This window comes from Pelodiscus sinensis, chromosome 4 (genome assembly GCF_052426305.1).
Source record: "Pelodiscus sinensis isolate ZL-2025 chromosome 4, ASM5242630v1, whole genome shotgun sequence".
Lineage (NCBI taxonomy): Eukaryota > Metazoa > Chordata > Testudines > Trionychidae > Pelodiscus > Pelodiscus sinensis.
Window position 1 is genome coordinate 60,129,202 of NC_143055.1, and position 23,777 is coordinate 60,152,978.

The window sequence follows — 23,777 nt, forward strand, 5'->3', positions numbered from 1 at the left end:
TTCCCTACATCCTTCTGGCTCTGTGCTGTCCCTGCACCCTGCTCCCCCTGTGGATCGGGCGTGAAGGGTGCTTGTCCATAGGGTGGGGCTGGACAGGGCAGGTAAAAGGCTGCTGTAACCAGCAGCAGTGAAAGGGGGCGTTCACTTGAAGCGCCTTGCCTTTATGGAAGAAAATGAATTTGCTATTTATAGGGCTAAAAAGGGGAGGTGGCAGCCAAAAAAGTTTTGCTTGGGGCAGCAAAAAACCTAGAGCTGGCCCTGGGGAAAGGGCTGGGCTGGGGGGAGGGGAGGAGGTTAGGAGAAGAGGGAGGGCACCAAGAGATGGGGTGCAGGAGAGACAAATCCCAGGGGGCCAAGTGCAGACAATGAGGAAAAGGGCAGGAGGAGGTGTCAGTGGGAGGGGGGGAACAGGGTGATGCTAGGAGAGGAGAGGGTAAGGGCACTGGGGACTAAAGGGGGGAGGGGGAGTGCTGGGAGAAGGCTTGAAAGAAGGGGTGGGCATGAGGAAGGCAGGGATGGAGCAAGGCATGTGTAAGGGCACGGGCATGAGGGGAACGGGGCAGAGGGTGGTGAGGGGGTAGGTATCAAGGAAAAAGAGGACAAAGGGGGCAGGGACAGTGAGGGAAGGGGGAGGCACCAGGAGGGTGCAGGTGTCAGGGGATTCTGGGGGTGAAGCACAAGGGCAGACACCTGCAGGGGAGGGACCAGCACCAGAGGAGAGAGGCAGGGTAGGTGTGTAGAGGGAGGTATTAGGAGCAGGGATGAGGAGGGGTAGCTCACATGATCAGAGTGGGGCTACTGGAGGAGTGGGTACGGGGGGAGAGAAGGGCTGGTGGAGGGAGGCAGGTCTCAGGAAGGCTGAGGGCAGTGAGAAGGGCAGGAGTCAGGACAGCAGAGGAGGGTGAGAGATTGGGGGCAGCAGGCACCAGGGAAGCTGATGGAGCAAGGGAAGGAGACATGGCAGCAGAGGGAAAAGGTAGAGGTTTATAAGATATTTATTAACTTATTAGTAATTACTGTTCTTAGTCTTATTAGGAATTTATGCCATTTAAAAAAAAAAAACTTTTTGGGAGGGAGGGTGGAGAGTCCCTTTTGTTTGGTGGGCAGGGTTTTCCATAACTTGTTGAGCCCTGGCAATTGCATTGGGCCTCACAAAGTTTTATATGCTTTAGCTTTGGACAGCAAGGTTTGGGCTTCAGACAGGGCTCTCAAATGAAAAAAAACAGGCTCAAGTATCGCATGGAAAGTATTCTATTCTTGTACATAACTGAATTTGCTTATTCTCTCACCTGTCAAAGCATACATAGAATACAGAAGTATAAGTATGATTTTCGTAAGCAACTAGTTTGAGGTGGAACTTAGAGTGCATGAAACAAAATGGGTAGTAGTAGTCTGGAAATGTTGAGTACCATGGCTTACTGTACTTTATTTAGCTAGCTGTTAGTGTACTTATGGGGGGAGGGAGGGAAGAGGGGCTTTTGAATGGGATAAATGCTTCTTTTCCTACCCAAGGAACATAGCTGTAATCTGGTTCTTTTCAATGTGTAATACTTGACTACACTTAATTGTCCAAAAGTGACTGCCCCTCTGTAGGATAAGGAAAAGGAGAATTCTGAATGGCTACTGTACATATCACAACACTAACCTCCAGAAGATAGAACTCATCTAACTTTTTTTACGTAAAATAACATCCCTATCTTTGACTAAAACTGCAAAATATATAAAAGCTGAGAATACTCTTAACAAATAAAATAGCTGAGTTTGGGATGTGTCCTAAAGCTGCAAAATGTTGCAAATGTGCTACAAATTGTAATTATTGTGAAAATTCAATTTATTTCTTTTTCTCTTGCTTGGCATTTCCCTCACAGAAATCAATCGCTGTCAGTACAGAAGATGTTCTGATCTCATTCTTGCCCCTCGCCCACATGTTTGAAAGAGTTGTGGAGGTAGGAATCTGCATGTATTACAGAATTTGGAAATCTCACTCTTTTTTTTTTTTTTTTTTTTTAAACAGTGAATTAAACAGAGTGAATGTATCTTGACCCCCTTATGACACTTTCTTTTTTGCCTCTTGCACATATGTTTGAAAGACTTAACCTGTTTCTTTCTGACACTTACCTGGACGTCTGAACAACAATACTGAGCATTTCGCTTTCCTGTTTATGACTTTAGCTTTACTGAAAACAAGGAATCAGGAATTTAAAAATATTTATACTAGGTGTGACTTGCTAGCACAACTGGCACTGCATTGAAATACCATGCTTTTCATTTAAATTGCTTTCACCTAGCCATAAGTATGCAAATACTATGCTGTCAGATCATGCAAGTATAACTCTGAACTAATGGTGTTTTCCCACTGAGTTTAAAGAAACCCATTTCCAGGGAGTGATGGGATTTTTGCTTTTGTTCTGTGATGGACACCTCCCTTCCCCACCTCCCCCCCATGCTTTATGAAATGGACTTTTATGGACATAAATATACATAACTCAAGGTACCTTGAGCAAATTATTTCATGTAACTTATCAATCTTCATGTCATAATCTGCTGGTTCTGTTTATCATATTTTGGAGTATGTATCAGTTGTTTAAAATTAGATGTGGAGTAGGGAATACTTCATGGTTTTAAATGTGTAAATGGAAAGCCATCAAGGGTAATTCTACTGCTGGGAGGCCTGAATGTCTGGGCAATCATATGCAAATAGCCTTTTGTCCTTAGGTCTTAGCAGTGGTTGGTAGGAAGCAGCCAGGTGATTTCCCCATGCAGTAAGGCAGTGGTCCCTAACGCAGTGCCTGTGGGCGTCATGGCACCTGCCGGGGCACTTATGTGCACCCATCGAGGTACCAGGGCCAGCCCAAACCATTCTTGCACCCTAAACCCTGGGCTTGCAGCCAGGGCCAGCTTGAGCCATTCCTGCACTCTGGCCCCTGGGCGCGCGGTGCATGCGCGGCTCCCAGCCCCCGGTGCCTGATGGCAGCTCTAAGGGGTGCTCCTTACAGCTGCCAGTAGGCGCCCCCCCATAGGTTGGTGCCCTGGGCAGCTGCCTGGCTAGCCCCCCCTTAATCCGGCCCTACGTGTGTGCAGAAGTGGCTCAGGGCATGTGCATGGCACTGGCCCCGGGTGCACAGCGCGTGAGCAGCCCCACCTCCTGGATGCGTGGCAGCCCCAAAAGGTTGGGGACCACTGCAATAAGGGAATTCTTTAAAAAGAATAGGAAGATAGGTGTCTTTAGTTCACCCTCCTTGTGTGTGTCCAGCTAAGGAAAGACGCAGGGTGAGGGTCCGCCCTGATTTAGAAGGCTTTTACTGGAAAAGGGACCATTCTAGGGTGAGCTTATAAGAAGTTTGTGCTGAGGATTGTAGTGTCAGAATTAGCTAAGCGGTCTTGTTACTTTGCTCTGCCTGTTCTTACTTATTAACACTTAAACCCTACTGCTTGTACTTAAACCTCACTTTTACTTACTATCGAGCCCAGTGTAAATAATTATATTACCGGGGTAGCAATCAGAGTGTACTTCCCCCTTGCATTGTTAGAGGGCTTATCCAAGTAATTCATTGGGGGTTTGATCCCATTTGGGGAGCAGTATTCCAGTAAGTGGGGCCCTAAACTGCACTCTCCTTGGACCTGAAGAGGTTCAATGTCTGTACTGCTTCTCAGGGGGGCAGTGATCTCAGCTTGGGGTCTTGGTTGGGGGAGATCAGTGGAGCTGGTCCACCAGGACCGAGCAGTGAAGCCCCAGAGAGCAAGAAGGAGGATGGCAGTGGCCTTGTCAGTACACCAGAAATCACCCCCAAAAGGCTTTGTGACCACCCTGTCATCTCATATTGAACTGGTGCCTCTAATCTTCCAGGGAGTGAGATTGTTGGACTTGTGGGTAGTTTTTCATTTAGAGGATTTGAAAGCCAATGAAACTGAGTTGTTGTACCAGACTGCATGATTTTTTTTTTTTTTGGCAAGGTCCTTGAACTCCTAATTTGGGGTAAAGGATTTGACAACTATATTGATAGTCTGTATTATGGGCTTAATTGAATTATTGATTATTCAAACACTAATATCACAGGTGCTGGAGCGGTTTGATTCAGTGGTTCTCAGCACCTCTGCCATACAAATTGTAAATCCTGTATATGATGAAACCATTTCTAGGAGCACCCCTACCTCCAGCACTTGTGGCTAATGTGGATGATTTGATGAGGGCTTTCAGTTCCTGGTGAGGGGGAAAAGCCTGCAGATCACCACAGGGACATGACCCCAGTGCAGACTAACCATGGCAGCACTGCTCATTCTTTGCTACTTACCTTGGACACGCAGACTTTCTCCATGCCAGAGCCTTCCAGGCAGCGCAAGATGTACTTACCATGCTGGTGCTATCTTTGCAGTCAGTCAGGCCCTGGATACGGAAAACCATCTTTTATCACATGATCAGGGAGCACCCAATGTGCTCAATCCCCAGCATATGCAGACTGAGCCCCTCGTAGCCCCACCAGGGCAGAGAGGGACAGGCCAGGACCAGACAGAGTCCCTAGTGTCACATGGCTCAGAGCAAAGGCCAGTTGAGGCACATGCCCATGACTGCCGTGGCACTATAGAGTTTCTCCCCATGAGTCTCATTGCTCCAGGGACTAGTCTCCTTCTCTGTTACACCACTCCCCTTGATGCTGTTACTCACTGTTCCTGAGCTGCTCTTGGTGTGATAGGTGGTCATATCAATCCAGATCCACATCCTGACACCAGCAGTCACCATCTCATAGGATAGAAGGAACCCACTAACCAGATGATCTTAGCACCTCACTTGTCACCAGGATCTCCGTACCAGAGGGAGTACAAAGTACACTCCATGTCATGGGCCTCTCCCATCATCCACTTGGCAGGTGCTGCATCAAACTCAGCCTCCCTGCCTTTGGCACAGACCTCAGCACTGCGCCCTGGGCCTTAGCAGCCATTGGTGTAGGTGGCCTCACCCTGAAGTGGCAAATACAATGGTGCCTATGGACTCCCTGGGATTTCTAGTTTTAAATCTAGGCAGCCTGATTGGTGGCTGGAGCATCAGAGCCTCCCTTGGTTCCCCTGCCCTCCCCCTGCAAGCTGTGTTCAGGCACTGGAGGTGGGCAGACAACTTACCCCTCAGGTGGAGGAAGGAGTGGGGAATCAACTTGCATCCCTGGAAGAGGGGCCGGTGGGCCAACCCACATCTTATCACCTGAGGCTTTTGTGGCATCTCTGCCAGTGGTCTTCTGAATCATATAAAGGCTCATCAGGACTTCCTCAGGAGGGTGGTGGCTGCCACTTGGAGATCCAGGTTCGAAATCCCATGAAATGTCTGACTTTCTCTTTGGGGGTTTTAAGCCAGGGGGTACCCACCAGACTAGCTCTACCCCTGCACAAAGTGGTAGCCAAGATGATTCAGGCACTCTGGCAAACCTCCTCATCGATACAACTGATCTCTAAGTAGGTGGAGTGAAAGTACTTCGTCTGTCTGTTCCTGTTGATCAGCAAGATCCTCCAAAAGATCCAACAGGACTCCAGAGGTGATTCTAACTGCACCAGCATGGCTGTGCCAGTATTAGTTTGGCACTCTCTTGAGCCTCCTGAAGTGGGCCTGTTGCCACCTCACCCAGATTTCTTGTTCCAGGACCACGGCCACCTCCCCCATCCAGACCTCTGACCACTCCACCTAATGGCATAGCTGCTCCATGGTTGAACACACCGGAGGTAGCCTGCTCAGCAGAGGTGCAACACATCCTCCTTGAGAAGGAAGCTTTCAACCAGGCCTTCATGGCAAAATGGACTTTGTTTGGGTCTCCCATTAAGAAATCAACCCCAACAAAGCACTGTTTCAGCTGATCCTCTACCTTGCACCTGAAACACAAAGGTCTCACCCTCACTTAAGGTGCATCTCACAGCACCTTTAACCTTCCATCCACCGATTCAAGGTCTTGCATGGTCTCACATCTCGTGAACTGCTTTTTTGATGGTCTGGAAAGTCTATTCTCAATAGGCTCTGGCCCCTCTTTCCTCAGTGGGATCTTAACTTGGTCCTCTTCTCCTTTTTTCCCTCCTCCCCCTCACTTCTTTTGCAAAAGGTGGCTTTCCTTGTCACTGTTTTGTCAGCACCTGGATCCTCTTCTGGCAAACATCAGAACCACCTTACACTATCTTCAAGGATAAGGTGCAGCTTAGATTGCACCAGGCTCTTCTCCCAAAGGTGGTCTGTTTCACATGGGCCAGGACCTCTTCCTTTCTGACTTCTATCCAAAGCCTCATATGACCAATGAGGAGAGACTTTTCAGTGCTTTGGACCTCAGTAGGGCGCTCATGTTTATCTGAAGAGAACAAAGCCCTTCCACAACTATTTGTGGCTTATGCAGATAGGATGAAAGGTCGTCACAGAGGATGTCCACACTGATCACCAGCTGCATCAGTACGTGTTATGACCTAGCTGGTGGTCTGCCTCCAGAATTGGTTAAGATTCATTGGACCAGCACACAGGCCTCTTCAACTGCCTCTTTGGCCAATATCCCAATCCAGGACATCTATTGGGCATCAACATGCATATTTTCATGGCCCAGTATGCAATTGCACATATTATGAACAGTGCAGTGTTGTGTAGTTGCAATCTGCATGTCCTTGAAACCCCTACCTGCCTCAGATGCTGTTAGTACTCACCATTAAGTGGATATGAGCAAGAAGACTAAAGAGGTGAAGACAGGGTAGCACTTTCAGTCTGACAATATGGAGTCTAAGTACAGATACATGGACTTATTGAACTACAATAGGGAAACCAAATAAATGTGAATAGATGTCATGCTTTGTATTTGGCTTCAGTGTTTTAATAGGTGTGGCTAGATTTCCTATAGTCACAAGTACAACTTTGCTATTGCTTGCTTTTCAGTCCGTACCAGCTCCTTGCCTACCTCTCCAACCACTGTGGCTCGCTTCTGCTGCTAGGCTCCTCCTGTGCCTTATTTCTCTGTCTTAAGGTCCCTAGCCTGCTTCTGCAGTTACTGTTTTTCCCCCTTTGTGCTTCATTGTTCCTATCCTACACTGAACTGAAATACTTCAAGAGGCTCCCTCCCATAACCAACACTGCAGCCCTACTATAACAATTTGGAAGACTTACCATGGGTAGGATGGCAGCTGTCAAGACTTAGATAAAATATCCGATCAGTTTAACCTACTCTAAATGTATCTCGCTAACAATAACTCCCATATTAAAAGTTTTGTTCTCTTAACAGTGTGTGATTCTCTGCCATGGAGCTCGGATAGGATTCTTCCAGGGAGATATCAGACTACTTATGGATGACTTAAAAACACTGCAACCAACTGTATTTCCTGTAGTACCAAGATTGTTAAACAGGATGTTTGACAAAGTAAGTCTAGTAGCATTAATCTAAACCTTGATCAAATACAACTGAAAACCATTTCCAGAAAGCTGTGCCCATTGTAGAATAGGACTCACTAGCTACCAAAACCTAGGATAGATATCACCAAACTTAGTGATTGGGCAACAAAATGAAATTTAATGTTAAATGTAAAGTAATGCACATGGGGGGGGGGGGAGAATCCCAACTACATATACAATATGATGGGGACTAATTTGGCTACAACTACTCGAGAGATCTTGGACTAATTGTGAATAGTTTTCAGAAAACATCCACTCAGTGTGCAGCAGCAGTCAAACGCAAATAGAATGTTAGGAGTCATTAGAGAGAGAGAGAGAGAGAGAATAAGACAGAAAACAGTTTATTGCCTCTATATAAAACTATGGTACGTCCACATCTTGAATACTGCGTACAGATGTGGTTGCCTCATTTCAAAGAGATATTGACATTGGAAAAGGTTCAGAAAAGGGCAATAAAAATGATTAGGGGTTTGAAATGGGTCCCATACAAAGAAAAATTAAAAATTTGGACTTTTCATCTTAGAAAAGAGGAGACTAAGAGGGGATATGATAGAGGTCTATAAAATCATGACTGGTATGGAAAAAGTGAATAAGGAAAAGTTGTTCCCACAATATAAGAACTATGGGTCACTAAATAAAACTAAGATGGCAGGTTTAAAACCAACAAAAGGAAGCTTTCCTCACTTGGCCTAATGTCAACCTATGGAACTCCTTGCCAGAGGATGTAGTAAAGGCTAGAACATTAACAGGGTTCAAAAAAGAGCTAGATAGATTCATGGAGGTTAGGTCCATCAATGGCTATTACCATTCTTAACCATCTTGGCTATTCCTAGCATCTTTCTCTGGAGGTAAGTGACTGGAGGGATCACATGAGGATTACCTGTTGTGATCCCTCCCTCTGCGGCATCTGGTATTGGCCAGTGTTGGCAGTCAGGATATTGGGCTAGATGGACCTTTGGTCTGATCCAGTATGGCCATTCTTATATTATGCTCTTTAACATTACTGTAGGCATATGCATTATCTGTCTATGGCAGAGGTAGGGAACTTTTTTTTGGGTTGGGGGGCCACTGACCAACAGAAACAGTTGGAGCCACACACTTGATAAGGCAAAAAACCCTCACTAATGTGGCCCTCAACTGAGAAGGAGAAAGATACTCCCCACATTTCTCCCCCCCCCACACCAGAGCCAAGGGGGGCTCAGCCTAGTAGATTTTGTGTGCTCCAGCCCCATGGGGGGGGGAAGGGGGAGGACTGGAGCACTAGCACAGGTTCCCCAATCCTGGGCGGGGCGGGGGGGGGGAATCCAGGGAAGCCGGCCCCCAGGCCTGAGGCTCCCCACCCTGGTCTAAGGATTGAACCTGTATAGTTAACACTTTGCTTGCTAGATCTCCTTAGAGGCAGAATGTTCTGGTGGAGACTGAACTGAGTCCGACCTGGGTTCTAGTCACTAGCAGAGGTGTACAATCTGTGTGGCCTCAAGTCACTTGAGGCTTAGCTTCACAAACACTGAAGTCATGGCAGGGTCAGGAGTAAATCTCTTCCATCTTAGCCTGATGTGTGCAAAATGTTAATGTGGCTGATGATAGCATGAACCAGCAGCTCTTCAATGTATTCTGATTCACCATTGTTTCAAAGCAGGGTAGATCAACACTAAAGAACTGTCAGTTTGTCAAGAGTCCATGTGAAAACTTAGCACAAATTAGCCTAGTGCAAGGTAGACTTAAACCTGAGCTTACTATGACCTTAAATAGTCCTGTAGACAGGCTCTGAGCTTCTGTATTTTAAGCTTCTCATGTGGGATAAGCTACTTCTCTGAAAAGCAGGGCTGGGCAAAGTATGTCCCATGGGCTGGATTCAGCCCACAGACACAGCAGGGAGTGTCAGTGAGGCTCCCTGCAACCCATCTCCCTGTCTTCTAACCCCCCAGCCCCCTCCTCCCCAGCATGCTGCTCAGAGAAGGCTGTTGGGTGCTGTTTGTCTTTGAACAGCTACAAGCCTGGGAGGAGGCTTTTGTTTCCAGCCAATGGGAGCTGCTTGTTTTGGAGCATGCAGAATCTCTTCCCCCTCAGGCTCATAGCTATTGAGAGCCATGTGGTCCCTGCCATGGCTAGACAGGCAGGGAGCCTGCTTGACAAACATGCTGGGCTGCTGGCTGGGAGTCACTCAGGTAAACCTCCTAGCCAGAGCCTGTCTCTGGCACCCCAGACCTTCTTCTAGACCCTGCACCTCAGTCCCCTGCTCCAGATTGCAACCTCCTCCTTCACCCAAAGTCTCTCCCAGACCCCACACTGCTTCTTGCACCCAACTTCCAACCCAGAACCTGCACGTCCTCCATTAATATGGAAGAGTGCTGCCCTGGACTATTTTCCAAATTCTTGGAGTGCTTCCCCCCCCCCCCCCCCATCAAAAGTTATTGCCACCCCTTCTGTAAAGGCTCCTGAGAGAAATTTAACTCTTGTGGGGGGAGGGGGGAGGGGGGGGCGAGGCGAGAATGACTTTCTATAGGCTTTGCCGTAAGAATGAATGCTGTCCTATAAACTTTCTAATTACATGATTTAACTCCTTCATATTAGATCTTTGGACAAGCCAATACTTCACTGAAAAGATGGATCCTGGACTTTGCTTCCAAGAGGAAAGAAGCAGAGCTTAAAAGTGGCATAATTAGAAAGAATAGTCTGTGGGATAAACTGATCTTCCACAAAATACAGGTATGCTTCACACTGTCTCTGCTCATATATTTAAAAAAAATCTCGTTATAAATATTTGGCAGATTACTCCTTACTAGTCCTAATATAAAAAATAAAAATCCTGCTTCAGACAGGCAAATGTATAGCACAGAATATCTGCGTAAACTTTCTCTTCTCTATACTGGATGTCAATAGCTATGTACTATACAAAGGCCTTAAATTTTCAATAATCTCACTAGACTATCCTTTCTCTAAATCTGTTCCATGCACTTTGGAAAGCCTGGAAACTTCCTACCTGGGTGCTTAACACCTTAAAATATCTGATGCATCTAGTGACCTTGATGTCACTCTATTCAAAGCACTTTCTAGTAACTGAGCTGTAGGTGTCAGACTATAATCACTCAAAACGATGTGAGGGATTTAGCTGTGAGTCCTGTTAGTGTGGATCAAGGATGACTTGGCAAGTCAAAACTCATGGCTTTGTGAAAATCCAAGGAAGCAGTTTGCTTGGTGCTTGGGGTATTGAAGGTTCACTTTTTAACCTTAGATTACCTGTACCACTGACTGCTCCTTTCTGTACTGTAACATTGATGTTATCTGGCTAACGAGAATAGTTTGACACCCTCTCTACTGCAAAACCAAGTTCCATGGAAGGGGCATGGCTTAGGGCTCGGTATGCTTATAGCTTTCACACTTACAGAATGAGAAGTGACTGTCTAGGAAGGAATATTGCAGAAAGGGATCTAACGGTCATAGTGGACCACAAGCTAAAGAGTCAGTGTGACACTGTTGCAGAAACAAACGTGATTCTGGGATACATTAACAGGAGTGTTTTGAGCAAAACATGAAAAGTAATTCTTTGGCTTTACTCTGCACTGATTAGGACTCAATTGGAGTATTGTCCAGTTCTGGGTGTCATACTTCAAGAAAAATGTGGCAAAATTGGGGAGGGTCCAGAAAGAGCAACAAAAATAATTAAAGGTCTAGAAAACATGACCTATGAAAGACTGAAAGAATTGGGCTTGTTTAGTTTAGAAAAGTGAAGACTGAAAGAGGACATGATAGCAGTTTCAAGTATCTAAAAGTGTTACAAGGATGAGGGAGACAAATTATTCTCTTTGGTCTCTGATCGGACAGAAGCAATAGGCTTAAATTGCAGCAAGGGAGGTTTAGGTTGGACATTGGAAAAAACTTCCTGTCAGGATGATTAAACACTGGAATAAATTGCCTAGAGTTTGTGGAGTCTCCATCAGTGGATATACTTAAGAGCAGGTTGGATGGACCTCCATCTGGGATAATCTAGATGGTGTTTGTTCCTGCTGCGAGGACAGTGGCTGGATTTGATCCCTTGAGGTCCCTTTCAGTTCTAGGATTCTATTATAGAATCATAGGACTGGAAGGGACCTTGAGAGGTCATCGAGTCCAGCCCCCTGCCCTCAAGGCAGGACCAAGCTCTGTCTACACCATCCCTGACAGATGTCTATCTAACCTGTTCTTAAATATCTCCAGAGAGGGAGATTCCACCACCTCCCTTGGCAATTTATTCCATATTTGACCACCATGACAGTTAGGAATTTTTTCCTAATGTCCAATCTAAACCTCCCTTGCTGCACTTTAAGTCCATTACTCCTTGTCCTGTCCTCAGAAACCAAGAGGAACAAATTTTCTCCTTCCTCCTTGTGACACCCTTTTAGATATTTGAAAACCGCTATCATGTCCCCCCTTAATCTTCTTTTTTCCAAACTAAACAAGCCCAGTTCATGAAGCCTGGCTTCATAGGTCATGTTCTCTAAACCTTTAATCATTCTTGTCGCTCTTCTCTGTACCCTTTCCAATTTCTCCACATCTTTCTTGAAATGTGGCGCCCAGAACTGGACACAGTACTCCAGCTGAGGCCTAACTAGTGCAGAGTAGAGTAGCAGAATGACTTCACGAGTTTTGCTTACAACACACCTGTTGATACAACCTAGAATCATATTTGCTTTTTTTGCAACAGCATCATACTGTTGACTCATATTCAACTTGTGGTCCACTATGACCCCTAGATCCCTTTCCGCTATGCTCCTTCCTAGACAGTCGCTTCCCATCTTGTATGTATGGAACTGATTGTTCCTTCCTAAGTGGAGCACTTTGCATTTCTCTTTATTAAACCTCATCCTATTTACCTCTGACCATTTCTCTAACTTGCTAAGGTCATTTTGAATTGTCCCTATCCTCCAAAGAAGTTGCAACCCCACCCAGTTTGGTATCATCTGCAAACTTAATAAGCGTACTCTCTATCCCAATATCTACATCATTGATGAAGATATTGAACAGTACGGGTCCCAAAACAGACCCTTGCGGAACTCCACTTGTTATCCCTTTCCAGCAGGATTTAGCACCATTAACAACAACTCTCTGACTACAGTTATCCAGCCAATTAGTGCCACAATAAGGTGGGTGCATATCTAAGTTATATTTGCCTAGTTTATCAATAAGAATATCATGCGAGACTGTATCAAATGCCTTACTAAAGTCTAGGTATATGACATCCACCGCTTCTCCCTTATCCACAAGGCTCGTTATCCTATCAAAGAAAGCTATCAGATTAGTTTGGCATGACTTGTTCTTCACAAACCGATGCTGGCTATTCCCTATCACTTTATTACTTTCCAAGTGTTTGCATATGATTTCCTTAATTACCTGCTCCATTATCTTCCCTGGGACAGACGTTAAACTGACCGGTCTGTAGTTTCCTGGGTGGTTGTTCTTCCCCTTTTTATAGATGGGCACAATATTTGCCCTTTTCCAGTCTTCTGGAATCTCCCCTGTCTTCCATGATTTTTCAAAAATCATAGCTACAGGCTCAGATACCTCCTCTATCAGCTCCTTGAGTATCCTGGGATGCATTTCATCAGGACCTGGTGACTTGCTGACATCTAACTTTCCTAAGTGATTTTTAACTTGTTCTTTGTGTATCCTATCTTCTAAACTTACCCTCTCTCTGCTTGTATTCACTGTTAGGCACACCTCCAGACTTAGTTGAGTCTTAGTATGGACTTTGTGGGTAATGACTGCAAATTGAGTTTAGTGTATGAGGATGAAGCATGTCAAAAGTTAGCTCTTCCTTCTGAAGAGGATGTCTTTTTTTCAAACTATACATGAGTGCCCAGCACTGGTTTCTCTTAAGTCTTTCTTGGGGGGGGGGCACAGAGGAGGAGGACTTCTGATAATCTCTCACTAAAATGCTATTACTGCCCAACATACCTTGTCTGTCTCTTTAGGCAAGTCTGGGAGGAAGAGTAAGACTAATGATCACTGGAGCAGCTCCTGTGTCTGCAACTGTGTTGACCTTCCTAAGAGCAGCTCTTGGTTGTCAGGTGAGTTCAGGTTTCAGAGACTAGATTGCATGCATAAATACATGTCTGCATAGTGTATAGAGTTGTAAATGGTGGCTGGAAATGTACTCATTAGGAGCTTGCAATGAGAGCCCTAAAAATGACGCTGTTTTGCTCAATTTGCTCTAATCAGTAGTCTAGTAATGGAGTACTGAGTAATGCCTAATGTTTTTGGAATTGTACATGAAAGCTGAGGAAGAAAGACCTTCTAAACTACACATCTTGGAATTCACAATTTGAGATTATCACTAGAGCTCTCTGATAATCCAACTATTTTCTCTGGTGTCCTGTATCCTTAGCATCCTTAAAGTATCTTTGTACTCTGAAAAGACATGCCAGTGGTAACCTGAGATTCCATGGGGTTTTTTCTCTCTACTCCATAGCAAATATGACCATTTTCCACATCCTAAAGGATAGTACTTGAATCTAAAATTCTGGGTGGATTTCCTTGTAACTGAGGTATACTCTAACAACCCTTAAACATGTCAGTTGGATCTAAGTAACTAATGTCATTGAGGCCAAAATGTTCCCTGTTAAATGGGGATATTGAAAAGGCTGGCCATTTAACACACAAACCCTGCACCCTTAGAGAACTGTAAGTCAAAATAAGTTTTACCTCTGTATATTTGGCACTAGGAATAACTGAGTCTTATGCTTAGGAAAAGGAGGGTTAACACGATCCAGTAGCTAGAAGTTGAAGCTAGACAAATTTGGGCTGGAAATAAAGAATTTTTTAACAATTGGTAACAGTTGGAACAACTTCAAAGGTTGTTGAGGATTCACACTGACAACTTTTTAAATCAAGACTAGATTATTTTTTCCTAAAGTAGTGTTGTAGGAGAGTTGGGGCTGTGCTGTGGCATGTGCTATACTAATGACCACATGGTTCCTTCTGGTCTTGGAATCTCAAGTAGTGTACAATCACATTTGCCAATATGGTAGGAGTATAGTGCCACAGGCAAGTAGATTGTATTTGAGCCCTGCTCATGACCAAACCCTTCAGGGCCTCTTAAAATTAGTGAATCTGTACCACTACTACTCCTGCGCTGTTGAGAATTATTATGGGATGAGGGAATCACACACCTATTTTTACTCCTCCTAAATAATTTCATTGGAGTAAGCAACTTTCTTCAGGAAAAATGTCTGAATCCAAACTTTGTCAAATCAGATTTGCTCAACTGATGGTTATTGTTTCTCACACAGAGCACATTGAACTCTGTTGCACCTTAGACCAGAGATTTGAGGCAAGAAGTGTTCATTAGTCCAGGAAAAACTGAAAACTTTACCTCACCAAAGAATGTTTTCGTTTTGTCCTATCCTCAGTCCCCTGTTCATCTGGGCTGGTTCTCCTCAACACAAGAACACTTTAACATAAGAAACCTCTTTGAGAAGAAGAGGATCTTGCCCTACTGTGTCAGTAAATCAGCGCATGCTTCCAATTGTGGAATAGGAGCCTACTTCACTACTAAGTGAATCCAACTCTTGATCCTAGTCTTTACTAGGGGGCAATACCTAATAGAGTTTCTTGGAGCATCCTCAGTCTACTCAGGGACCTTGGGTACCATATGCCTTGGAGATGAAGGTTAGCTGATTAATCCTTCATATTGGCCTTACTGGACTCCTTGGGGCTCATGAACAGATCAAGGTCATTTCTTACAAGAATCTCTCCTATCTTCCTCTCCCAGCCAATAGCAGTTGATTCTTGTCAGTTCCGAAGTCACACTGGATCCACCAGTGCTGATGGATGTCCTCACCTGATACAGTTGATTTATCATTTCCTACCCTGCCTGATGACCCCACACTCATGTCAAGAGCTGTTAATAGGTCGTATGTGGAGTTTGGCCAATTCTTGGCGCATGGCATACCCTATTGGACATTCTATAACCCTGTGGCCCTAGTAGAGTTCCTCCCAGTCAGTTAAGCCATTTTAGAATCCTTGGGTCTCTGGCATATCCCTGCCTCTTGTACCCCTATCTTTAAAAGACTGGGGGGGAAGGGGAGAGAAAGAGCCCCATAGCAGCTGTAAGGGATGGAGTTCTTTTCCCACCCAGTGTTCAATTACTTAGTAGTGCAAACATGTGTAGAGGCCCATGATATAGCACCAAGACTAATACCCAGGGCTTTGCAACCTGGAAGAGCCAGGTTCGGGCGATCTGCGCATGCGCAGATCGCTGGACAGCGCAGCTGGCGAGCAGGGCTCACCATGGTTTGGCAAGCCTTGCTAATGCCCTCCACCCCAAGAGTCAGGTGGCGCTATCAGCTAGTCTCTTCAATTTAGTTGCTAAGTAGTAGGTGTTTAGCTGTGGGGGTTTTTTTTTTTTTTTGGAAACTTTTCAGGAAGGTAGGGCTTGGTGCAAGTCTGCATTGGTTGGTGTTTAAGAATTTGAAGCAGCAGTGGATATAACTGATTTTACAGTTTTGGTGATGGTTTTAGATGCAGTCACTGGGTGTGAATCATGGCTTCACTCTTTGGGGTTCCCCAGAAGGTCCAGAATACCAAAGATTAATCCATTAGAGTGAACCAGTCAGTCTATCGCCTCCTTCACCCTCTGCCCTATGCTCTCTGGGCCCCACCTTTAAAGGGAGCACCATAAGCAAAAGACAGCCCCAGACATCTTCCCTCCTTCCTACCACACCCCATGGTTCCAGGCATTTTATTGCCAAAGTGCTTAAATTGCCCCACAAACAACCAAAGATTCAAAGACCCATTTATGCAGTTTCCTCCATCTCTACAGCCACTGCCCAGTCCCATCTGCCATCAAAGGATTTATTTTTTTGTCCAAGCTTATGGACTGTATACATATTGATGCCATGTCACATTGCTCACAAACATTTGGCTGCTTTACATTGCACAGAATGGGTTACATAATTGAGATCTCACCACTCCCTTCCTGAGGGGGGGAGGGAGGGCCACTTGCATGAGGACATCCTTTATAGGAAGGTGAATGACCCAAAGAGGGGCCCATAGAGGAAATGCCACCCCAATACCAATGGAAGGGCTTGTTACTCCTCAAAGATCCATGAGAAAATGAATCTGAAGACCACTTCTAAATCCTATATCAATGAGATACTTTTAGTTGCAAATCAAAACATTAGTATTTGCTCCTGGAAGAGAACACATTGGTTTTCTCACACAGGCTGCAAAAGGTTTGCTTTCATGTGGCTACTTACTGCTCTCCCAGAACACTTATTAGATTCATGGTATAGATGTAGTGGACTACCCGATAAGCATTTGCTTACCAGGTAGTCAAGAACTTGACTAGTCGCTTCCTCCTCCCCTTGCTTCCCCTATCAGAGAGAGAGACACAACAAGGTGGGGGAGAGCAAGAGCTGGTGCTGGGCAACCAGTTTAAAAACCAGTTACTCCCCAGCACTGTCTCCATGGGGGGAGGGGGCAGAGGGGAAATGGTATGAGCGGGGATTTAAACAGTCCTGCTCATGCCAGTCCCGCTGCTGCTCCTCTCCCTTTGGAATGGACAAGAGCCACCTGTGACTCCTCGTACAATTTCAAAGGAAGAGGCAAAGAGGGGAACCCGTGCCAGTGGGGACTGCTTTGCTCCCTGCTGGCACGGGTTCCCGCTGTGTCTCCCTTTGAAATGTACAAGAGCTGTGGGTGGCTCCTGTACACTTCAGAGGGAGAAGAGCAGAGGTTGCATCCTTCACAAGATGAGTAATCCATATGGACGGGCACATGGATTCCATGGGAGGCCAGAATGCATATCTGCTGGCAGCTGACAACACATTCATCCCCCTTCTAACAACATTGCATCTGTGTATGGAATATATACAGGAACTAGCACTTGAACTGTAGGTTCTTCAGTATATGTGCTCCATAGCTGCACTATACAGAATACAAATAGAGACCAAACATCTGGATGAACCTCCAGTTATAGGGAAATAACTGCCATTTCTGCCATGGTTGGTTCATTTTGAAAACTGTTTTGGCTGTAACTTGACCAGTGTTACAAAGCCTACACAAGATGGCTAGCAATGCTTTTTTTCCTAACTTTTTAAATAGTTACTTTACATAATATATAGTTTTAAATACAAGAATTGCTTTTTGGTGGGAGAGGTTGTAATGCACCTCTGAAGAGATCCAACACGTGCAAAGTATGATATGCTGTGATCATGTTGAGTGTGTGTTCAGGTACTCCCCTTCTCCCCCCCCCCCCCCACACACACTCACTTGTGATGCTTCAAACTTTAAAGAATTTTGAAATCCTATTTTAGTATATGGTTTCAGCTGGTATATTTAATTTGGCAGCTTGCCTTTCTAGAATACTTAAGTTGCACAACTCAAAGCTGAACTGAAGAACAAATTACATTTCTCTTTTTTACTTCAATACTGAAACACAAAAATGACAAGATATCAAGGTCCCTTGTTCAAGTTATTTTTGTTTCAATTGAATAGTTCTACGAAGGCTATGGACAAACTGAATGCACAGCTGGCTGCTCCCTGACAATGGCTGGTGACTGGACAGCTGGTATGGCTTCTTTTAATCTTCTTTCCAGATGACTAAATTAGTTGAATATTTCCTTTATAGACTTCACTTATTGTCTTCCTAAATTGTCCCTGAAGTACTGTATTAGACTACTTGAATTTTCTCAAGTGCAGTTTAGTAAAGGGTTGCTTGAAGTAGTCACTTGACGCAAGCCATTTATAAATAGATATGAATGTTACAAAGCTGAAACGTGACTTTCCTGTGGCTTTAGGGGAATTTGAAACATGGAACCTAATATTGTCTAGTTTCCTATAGGAACTAGATGTCCAGGGAACTTGGATCAGCTGTCTACAAACAGTCATTAAACACTGGTACAATATTTGTTTCTCTTAAAGCATACAAGAATTTCTCCTGTTCTCTTATGTAATTAGTCTCTAGCCATCTGGTGAACTAAACCAAATAGCCTTAAATGTGAATTATAGCAGCTCAAACATCAAAGTATCCTGCTTCTGAATGGAGCATTCTACATTTCCTGTGGGGAAAACTCTGGATATGTTAATGAAATGATGTAACCGGTCATGTCCCAATGGAACATAAGTCTGTAGTATCTTAATCTGGTCTGGTTCATTTTAGTCAGAAGTCTCAATTGGTTTTCACTGTGAAGTCATGTAGTTTCAGACTATTCTTTGAAAAACAAAACTTCAAACTACTGCTTAGTGGTAATGATACTTCTGTGGATATCCAGTGACAAATTAGGCACTTTTCTTGGAATATTTTCTGACACACACCCTTTCTTTACCTCTGCTCCTAAATTTGATTTTTTTCAGGCAAGTCTATGTATATTGTTAGCCAGTGAGGCGCTGCAGGAAGGAAAGTTGGCCTTAATGCAATGCTAGGCAAATCAAGTTGGTCAGATCTAAGGGTGTGTCTAGACTACCTAGTTTTGTTGACAAAAGTGGACTTTTGTCGACAAAACTATACCAGTGTCTACACTACCGCTGAGTTCTGTCGACATAACGTCGACAGAACTCAGCAGTTTTGTCGACGCTGGTATACCTCATTTTACGAGGCATAACACCTTCTGTCGACAGAACTCTGTCGACAGAAGGTGTTATTGCCTGTAACACTGCGTCCAGACTACGGAGTTCTGTCGACAAAGCAGCTTGCTTTGTCGACAGAACTCAATGTGTCTGGACGCTCTTTGTCGACGGAAGTTTTTGTCGACAGTATCTGTCGACAAAACTTCCGTCGACAAAACGCGGTAGTCTAGACGTACCCTAAGACTTACAGACTCCTTTTACTAAAATGGTGCTGTTTAGCAGTGTATGAGCCAGTGGCTGGAAAGCCAGCTTCTTACTTAGACTACTTACTCCTGAAACTGTAAACTTGAAAAGCTCTGGTAAGCAACCTGAACATAAATGCACTATTTATTCTATTAAAGGTCATGTTGGAGCACCAATGCCTTGCAGTCTCTTAAAGCTTGTTGATGTAGAAGAAATGCATTACTTTGCTGTCAAAGGAGAGGGTGAGGTGAGTAACATTTAAGGGACTATAAAAGACTTCTAAAGGGATTTGCAGAGGGTTCTTGTGCAATCTCTAGCCATCTGGTGAGCTAAAATCAAATAGACTTGTTTTTGAAGTTGCAGAGATTAGTGGGTGCTTGACCAAAGTAGCTCTCCTAATCTATTTCTGATTGGAGGAGTTTGACTATCAGCTGCACAAACAGATGGGCCTCTACCAGGGATCTTAAGTCATCCTGCCTCAGTGACACTGGAGCAGGTTAAATTGACAGTAGTTGTACGTTTAAGCAGTTGCATATAAACAATTATTTGCTATTGTTTAACTATTCTATTAAAATCTGTGTAATAGAGAATTCAGCTGGGCTGACATTTTGTAGCTATTTAGAAACTTACTCCATTTTGATGCTTCTACAGACAAATGGGGAAACAAGTTGAGTTTTTTCTCCACATAACATGTAGTGATATATATATTTTTTTTATTGCACATGAAAGTTAATTAACAAACTCATTTCAGGTATGTGTGAAAGGGTCAAATGTATTTCAAGGCTACCTGAAGGATCCAGCGAAAACTGCTGAAGTTCTAGATAGAGATGGTTGGCTCCACACAGGTGATATTGGAAAATGGCTACCAGTAAGTCAGCTTGTGTTGCTTAAACATGGTTTAGAAAAGTGAACTGCATCTGTTAGTCAATGGTTGAGATGCTGAAGAGACTTTCCTTAGGGTTGAGTCTCAGTTCACGTTTTGTAAAAGTAGGGATGTGAGGGTTTAACCATTTAACAGGTGAGGCTTACTGGTTAAGGTTAACTGATGGCACTCCAGCATCCTCTCCTGTAGGGGGAAGAGCCACCATGGACAGGGGCTGCTCTGACTGGGACAATAGCGCATCCCCTGCCTGTGGCTGGGGGGGAGGGAGGCAAGGGGGAGGCACTCCAGCCAGGCTGGAGAGTTGCCCCTTCTAATCAACAAACCAATTACGTGGGATTTTACATCCCTGTTGCAAAGGACTATAAATGAAGTTTGAAACTGGCGCAAAGCATTGCAGATGCAACAGTTTAACCATTTAACCAATTAGCATGAGCTTATCTGTTTCTGTTATGGTTAAAGTCTTCTGCTGGCATGTGCTGGTTTCAAGGGAGCTGTCTGCCACCCCACATTGCAGGCTCTACAGTATAAAGCTTATACTGTAGAGCCTGCAGTGCAGCTGGCTCCCCAGGAGTAGGGCCAACATCTGGGAGCCAGTTTGCATAAGCCAGCTCCCAGGAAGCTGGTTGCTGCCCTATGTTGCAGGTTCTGCATTATCGGAGCCCATAGTGTGGAGTGGTAGATGGCTCCCAGGGAACCACTGGAGCACTCCACCATCCTTCTGTCCCTGGTTTCACCCAGGCAAAAACAGTTAACCTTGTAACTCCTAGGACTCTCAACAGTTACATGGCTACTTTCTTAAACCTTTATTTAACATTCCTACAAAGTACTAACCACTCTTGTACTAACAAAAGATGGAAAAAGTAGCAGTATCTTAGTCTGCACACTGTGATGCTGTTGAAGATGCTTCATCAAATATCAGAATGCTTTGAGGAAGACCTTCATTTATTCCAATGTTGAGAGACTGGTACTTTGAATTATGGGAATTGTTGCATTGAGTACCATCGGTCCAAATGTTGTATATGCATTTCTCGTGAGTCTGTATGTTCAATGCTATGGCTCAGAAATTCAAAATCACTTTCTGCCCTTATTTTAAGAGACCTCTTGCCGCTATTAAGAAAAGTTTGAGTCTTTTCTTAGATGAAAACACTGACCATCAAACATAAGCGTGAAGAGAAACTAAAAGCATGTCTGTAGCATGCTGTCAGTATTCAAAGCTGTTCTAGGCTATGCATAAATGTGCAGGGATAAATGATACTTTGCGCTCTTTTTGCTGCTCCTCTAGATCAGGGGTGGGGAATCTATGGCCTGCAGGCTGTATCTGGCCCACAACTTTGCCTTGATCGAAGCTTGTGAGCTTGGGGCTTTCCTCCTCCTCCTCCAGCAGCACAAGCTGGCAGTCCAGCCATGCAAGAAGGGGGCTGTGGCTGAACTGCCAGCATTAGCTCCCTGCTGGGGAAGGGAAGAGTAGCCCAGAGCTTTGTGGGCCTGATCAAGGCAAGCTGAAGGCCGGATTTGGGTAACAGGCTCTGCCTGGGAGGGGAAGGAAGTGGCTCTGTTGCAGGGATGTATTTGCTTCAGGCACTGCCCCCTGCTATTTCCATTGGCTGCAGTTCCTGGCCAGTGGGAGCAGCAGAGGGCGGTGCCTGCAGGGAGCACCTCCCTGCAACACAGGCTATGTCTAGACTGCAAAGCTTTTCTGGGATATTGGTGGTATCCTGGAAAAGCTCTGCTATGTCCAAGGAACATGTCTGCTTTTTCAGAACAGTTTCCAATAGAGCCACTTGTGCCCCTGCCCACCCCAACCTCCCCCCCCCCCCGAAGCTGTCAGTACCCTATGTCCTGCCCACTCCCCATGGGCTTTGAGGTTGAAGGGAGTAGTTTTTTTTTTTTTTTTTTTTCCCCCTTCCCCCTCTCCCTCCCTGCCCTGCTTCTCAGGTGGGAGGGGGGAGGGCACATCTTGAGGCTTACTCTTTTTCCTTATGTGGGGACCAGGTCACTGAGGTTTCTGTGAGCATTTAATCTGCAGTGGTGTTACATAAAACTTGTAGTAGTGGCTCCTAAAAATGCCTGCCTTGTATTAAGAGAAAATTCTTAACCCACAGAATGGTACCTTAAAGATCGTCGACCGGAAAAAGCACATATTCAAACTCGCACAGGGAGAGTACATAGCACCAGAGAAAATAGAAAATGTTTATATGAGAAGTGAACCTGTTGCTCAGGTGTTTGTGTATGGAGAAAGCTTGCAGGTAGGTATCCTTCAACTAGATGCAAATGCTAGGTATGGTTATCAGCAGGGCTTGATGAACTGTGGCAAGATCTACTCGCCAGCCCCGAACGTGCATGCGCCAGACCTGCACTGCGCATGTGTGCAGTGCTGGTGAATGGGGCAACCGGCTGAAATCTACTTGCCACGGGCAGGTAGATATAGCGATTTGTTGAGCCCTGGTTATGGGTGCAATCTCCCACCTTAAACTGACACGGGGTTGAATAATCTTGCCACATTTAGGCATTAACATTGAATTTACAATCAAATTGTAACTACTTTTCCAGATCTGCTAGACAAGGTGGGTGAGGCAATAGCTTTTTATTGTAACAGCTTGTGTTGGTGAGAGTCTTTCAAGCTTATATGGCGCTCTTCAGGTCTAGGAAATGTACTGAGTATTATAGCTCAGTACAAAGTGGAACAGATTGGTTATCATGAGTAGCTAAATTTCCAGGGACCATTTGATGTGAGGCGTCTGATTAAACCCACCCGTCATGATCATGGCAGAGAGTGGGTTATAGATTGTTTGTTTGTTTATAAGCCATAAATCCATGCCTTTAAAATTCAAGGACTGAATGTCTAGCCAAGTTAGGAATTTAAGCTCTCAGGTTCATCTTTTGAAGGTGTTGTGCAGGTTGTCTTTGAGGATGAGATCTGAGAGGTCACATACAGTGATCATTTTGTGAAAAATGTTCACCTACCGCTAATTTTTGTCTTTAATTTTTCTGTGAGCTCATTTGGGAATACAGTAAGTCTTAGTGTGGACAAGGCCTAAATGTTCCAATAACTGCTGCAGTCTTTCTAATCTATGACTGCAGCTGTTCCTGGTGGGGTACCAGAGTCAATGGGTGAACACTTACCTTAGATGCAATAAATCTTAGTGCTCTCCCGTTGACTCGGTACTCCACCAGGACAAGAATAGTAGTTGTAATTAATGAGAGCAGTCCCTACCAAGCTTACTGCTCAAAAGACTCCATGGTAAGTACATAGACTTCAGCTATGCTATTTATGTAGCTGAAGGTATGTAGATTAAATCGATTGGGGGGGGGGGGCTAATGTAGATAAGGTCGGAGATGGATGCAATAAATCGATGGCTGGTGGATTGATTGCTTCAGCATTGATCCAATGGCGTAATGGAGACAAATCCTTAGTGTACTGGATGAGGTACGCCACAGGTGATAGGCATGGAATAATTCCAGGAATTATGAAACTATTTGGAGGGGTTGAGCAGAGGAGGTTTTGGTCATTGAAGCAGTGGACACGTCTACATCTCCACATAGTTCAGTGAAGATTTGTTAGATGAGGTTTTGTGACCTCAAACTTGGAACCCATAGAAAAGGTAGTAGGCAACAACTAGAGGTGTGCAGTTGCATGGAGTCTTCTTCCTATAGGGAAGTTGATTCCCTTGGGGTATTTGGAATCCAAAGTTTATTGGGTTTTTGGGA

At 44.7% G+C, this 23,777-nt stretch overlaps 1 protein-coding gene across 4 annotated transcripts in view; it reads left to right on the forward strand.

Annotated features, from left to right (window-relative positions):
- The window catches only part of ACSL1 (acyl-CoA synthetase long chain family member 1), a 60,145-nt gene that overhangs the window by 33,898 nt on the left and 2,470 nt on the right, over positions 1-23,777 (forward strand). For all 4 annotated transcript variants that reach the window (XM_075930289.2, XM_075930288.2, XM_075930290.2 and 1 more), the window contains 8 exons: positions 1,869-1,946; positions 7,230-7,364; positions 9,971-10,105; positions 13,348-13,443; positions 17,873-17,945; positions 19,345-19,433; positions 19,938-20,054; positions 22,172-22,315. In XM_075930289.2, coding sequence (XP_075786404.1) covers positions 1,869-1,946; positions 7,230-7,364; positions 9,971-10,105; positions 13,348-13,443; positions 17,873-17,945; positions 19,345-19,433; positions 19,938-20,054; positions 22,172-22,315 — 867 coding nt within the window. The remainder of the gene's footprint in view (positions 1-1,868; positions 1,947-7,229; positions 7,365-9,970; positions 10,106-13,347; positions 13,444-17,872; positions 17,946-19,344; positions 19,434-19,937; positions 20,055-22,171; positions 22,316-23,777) is intronic.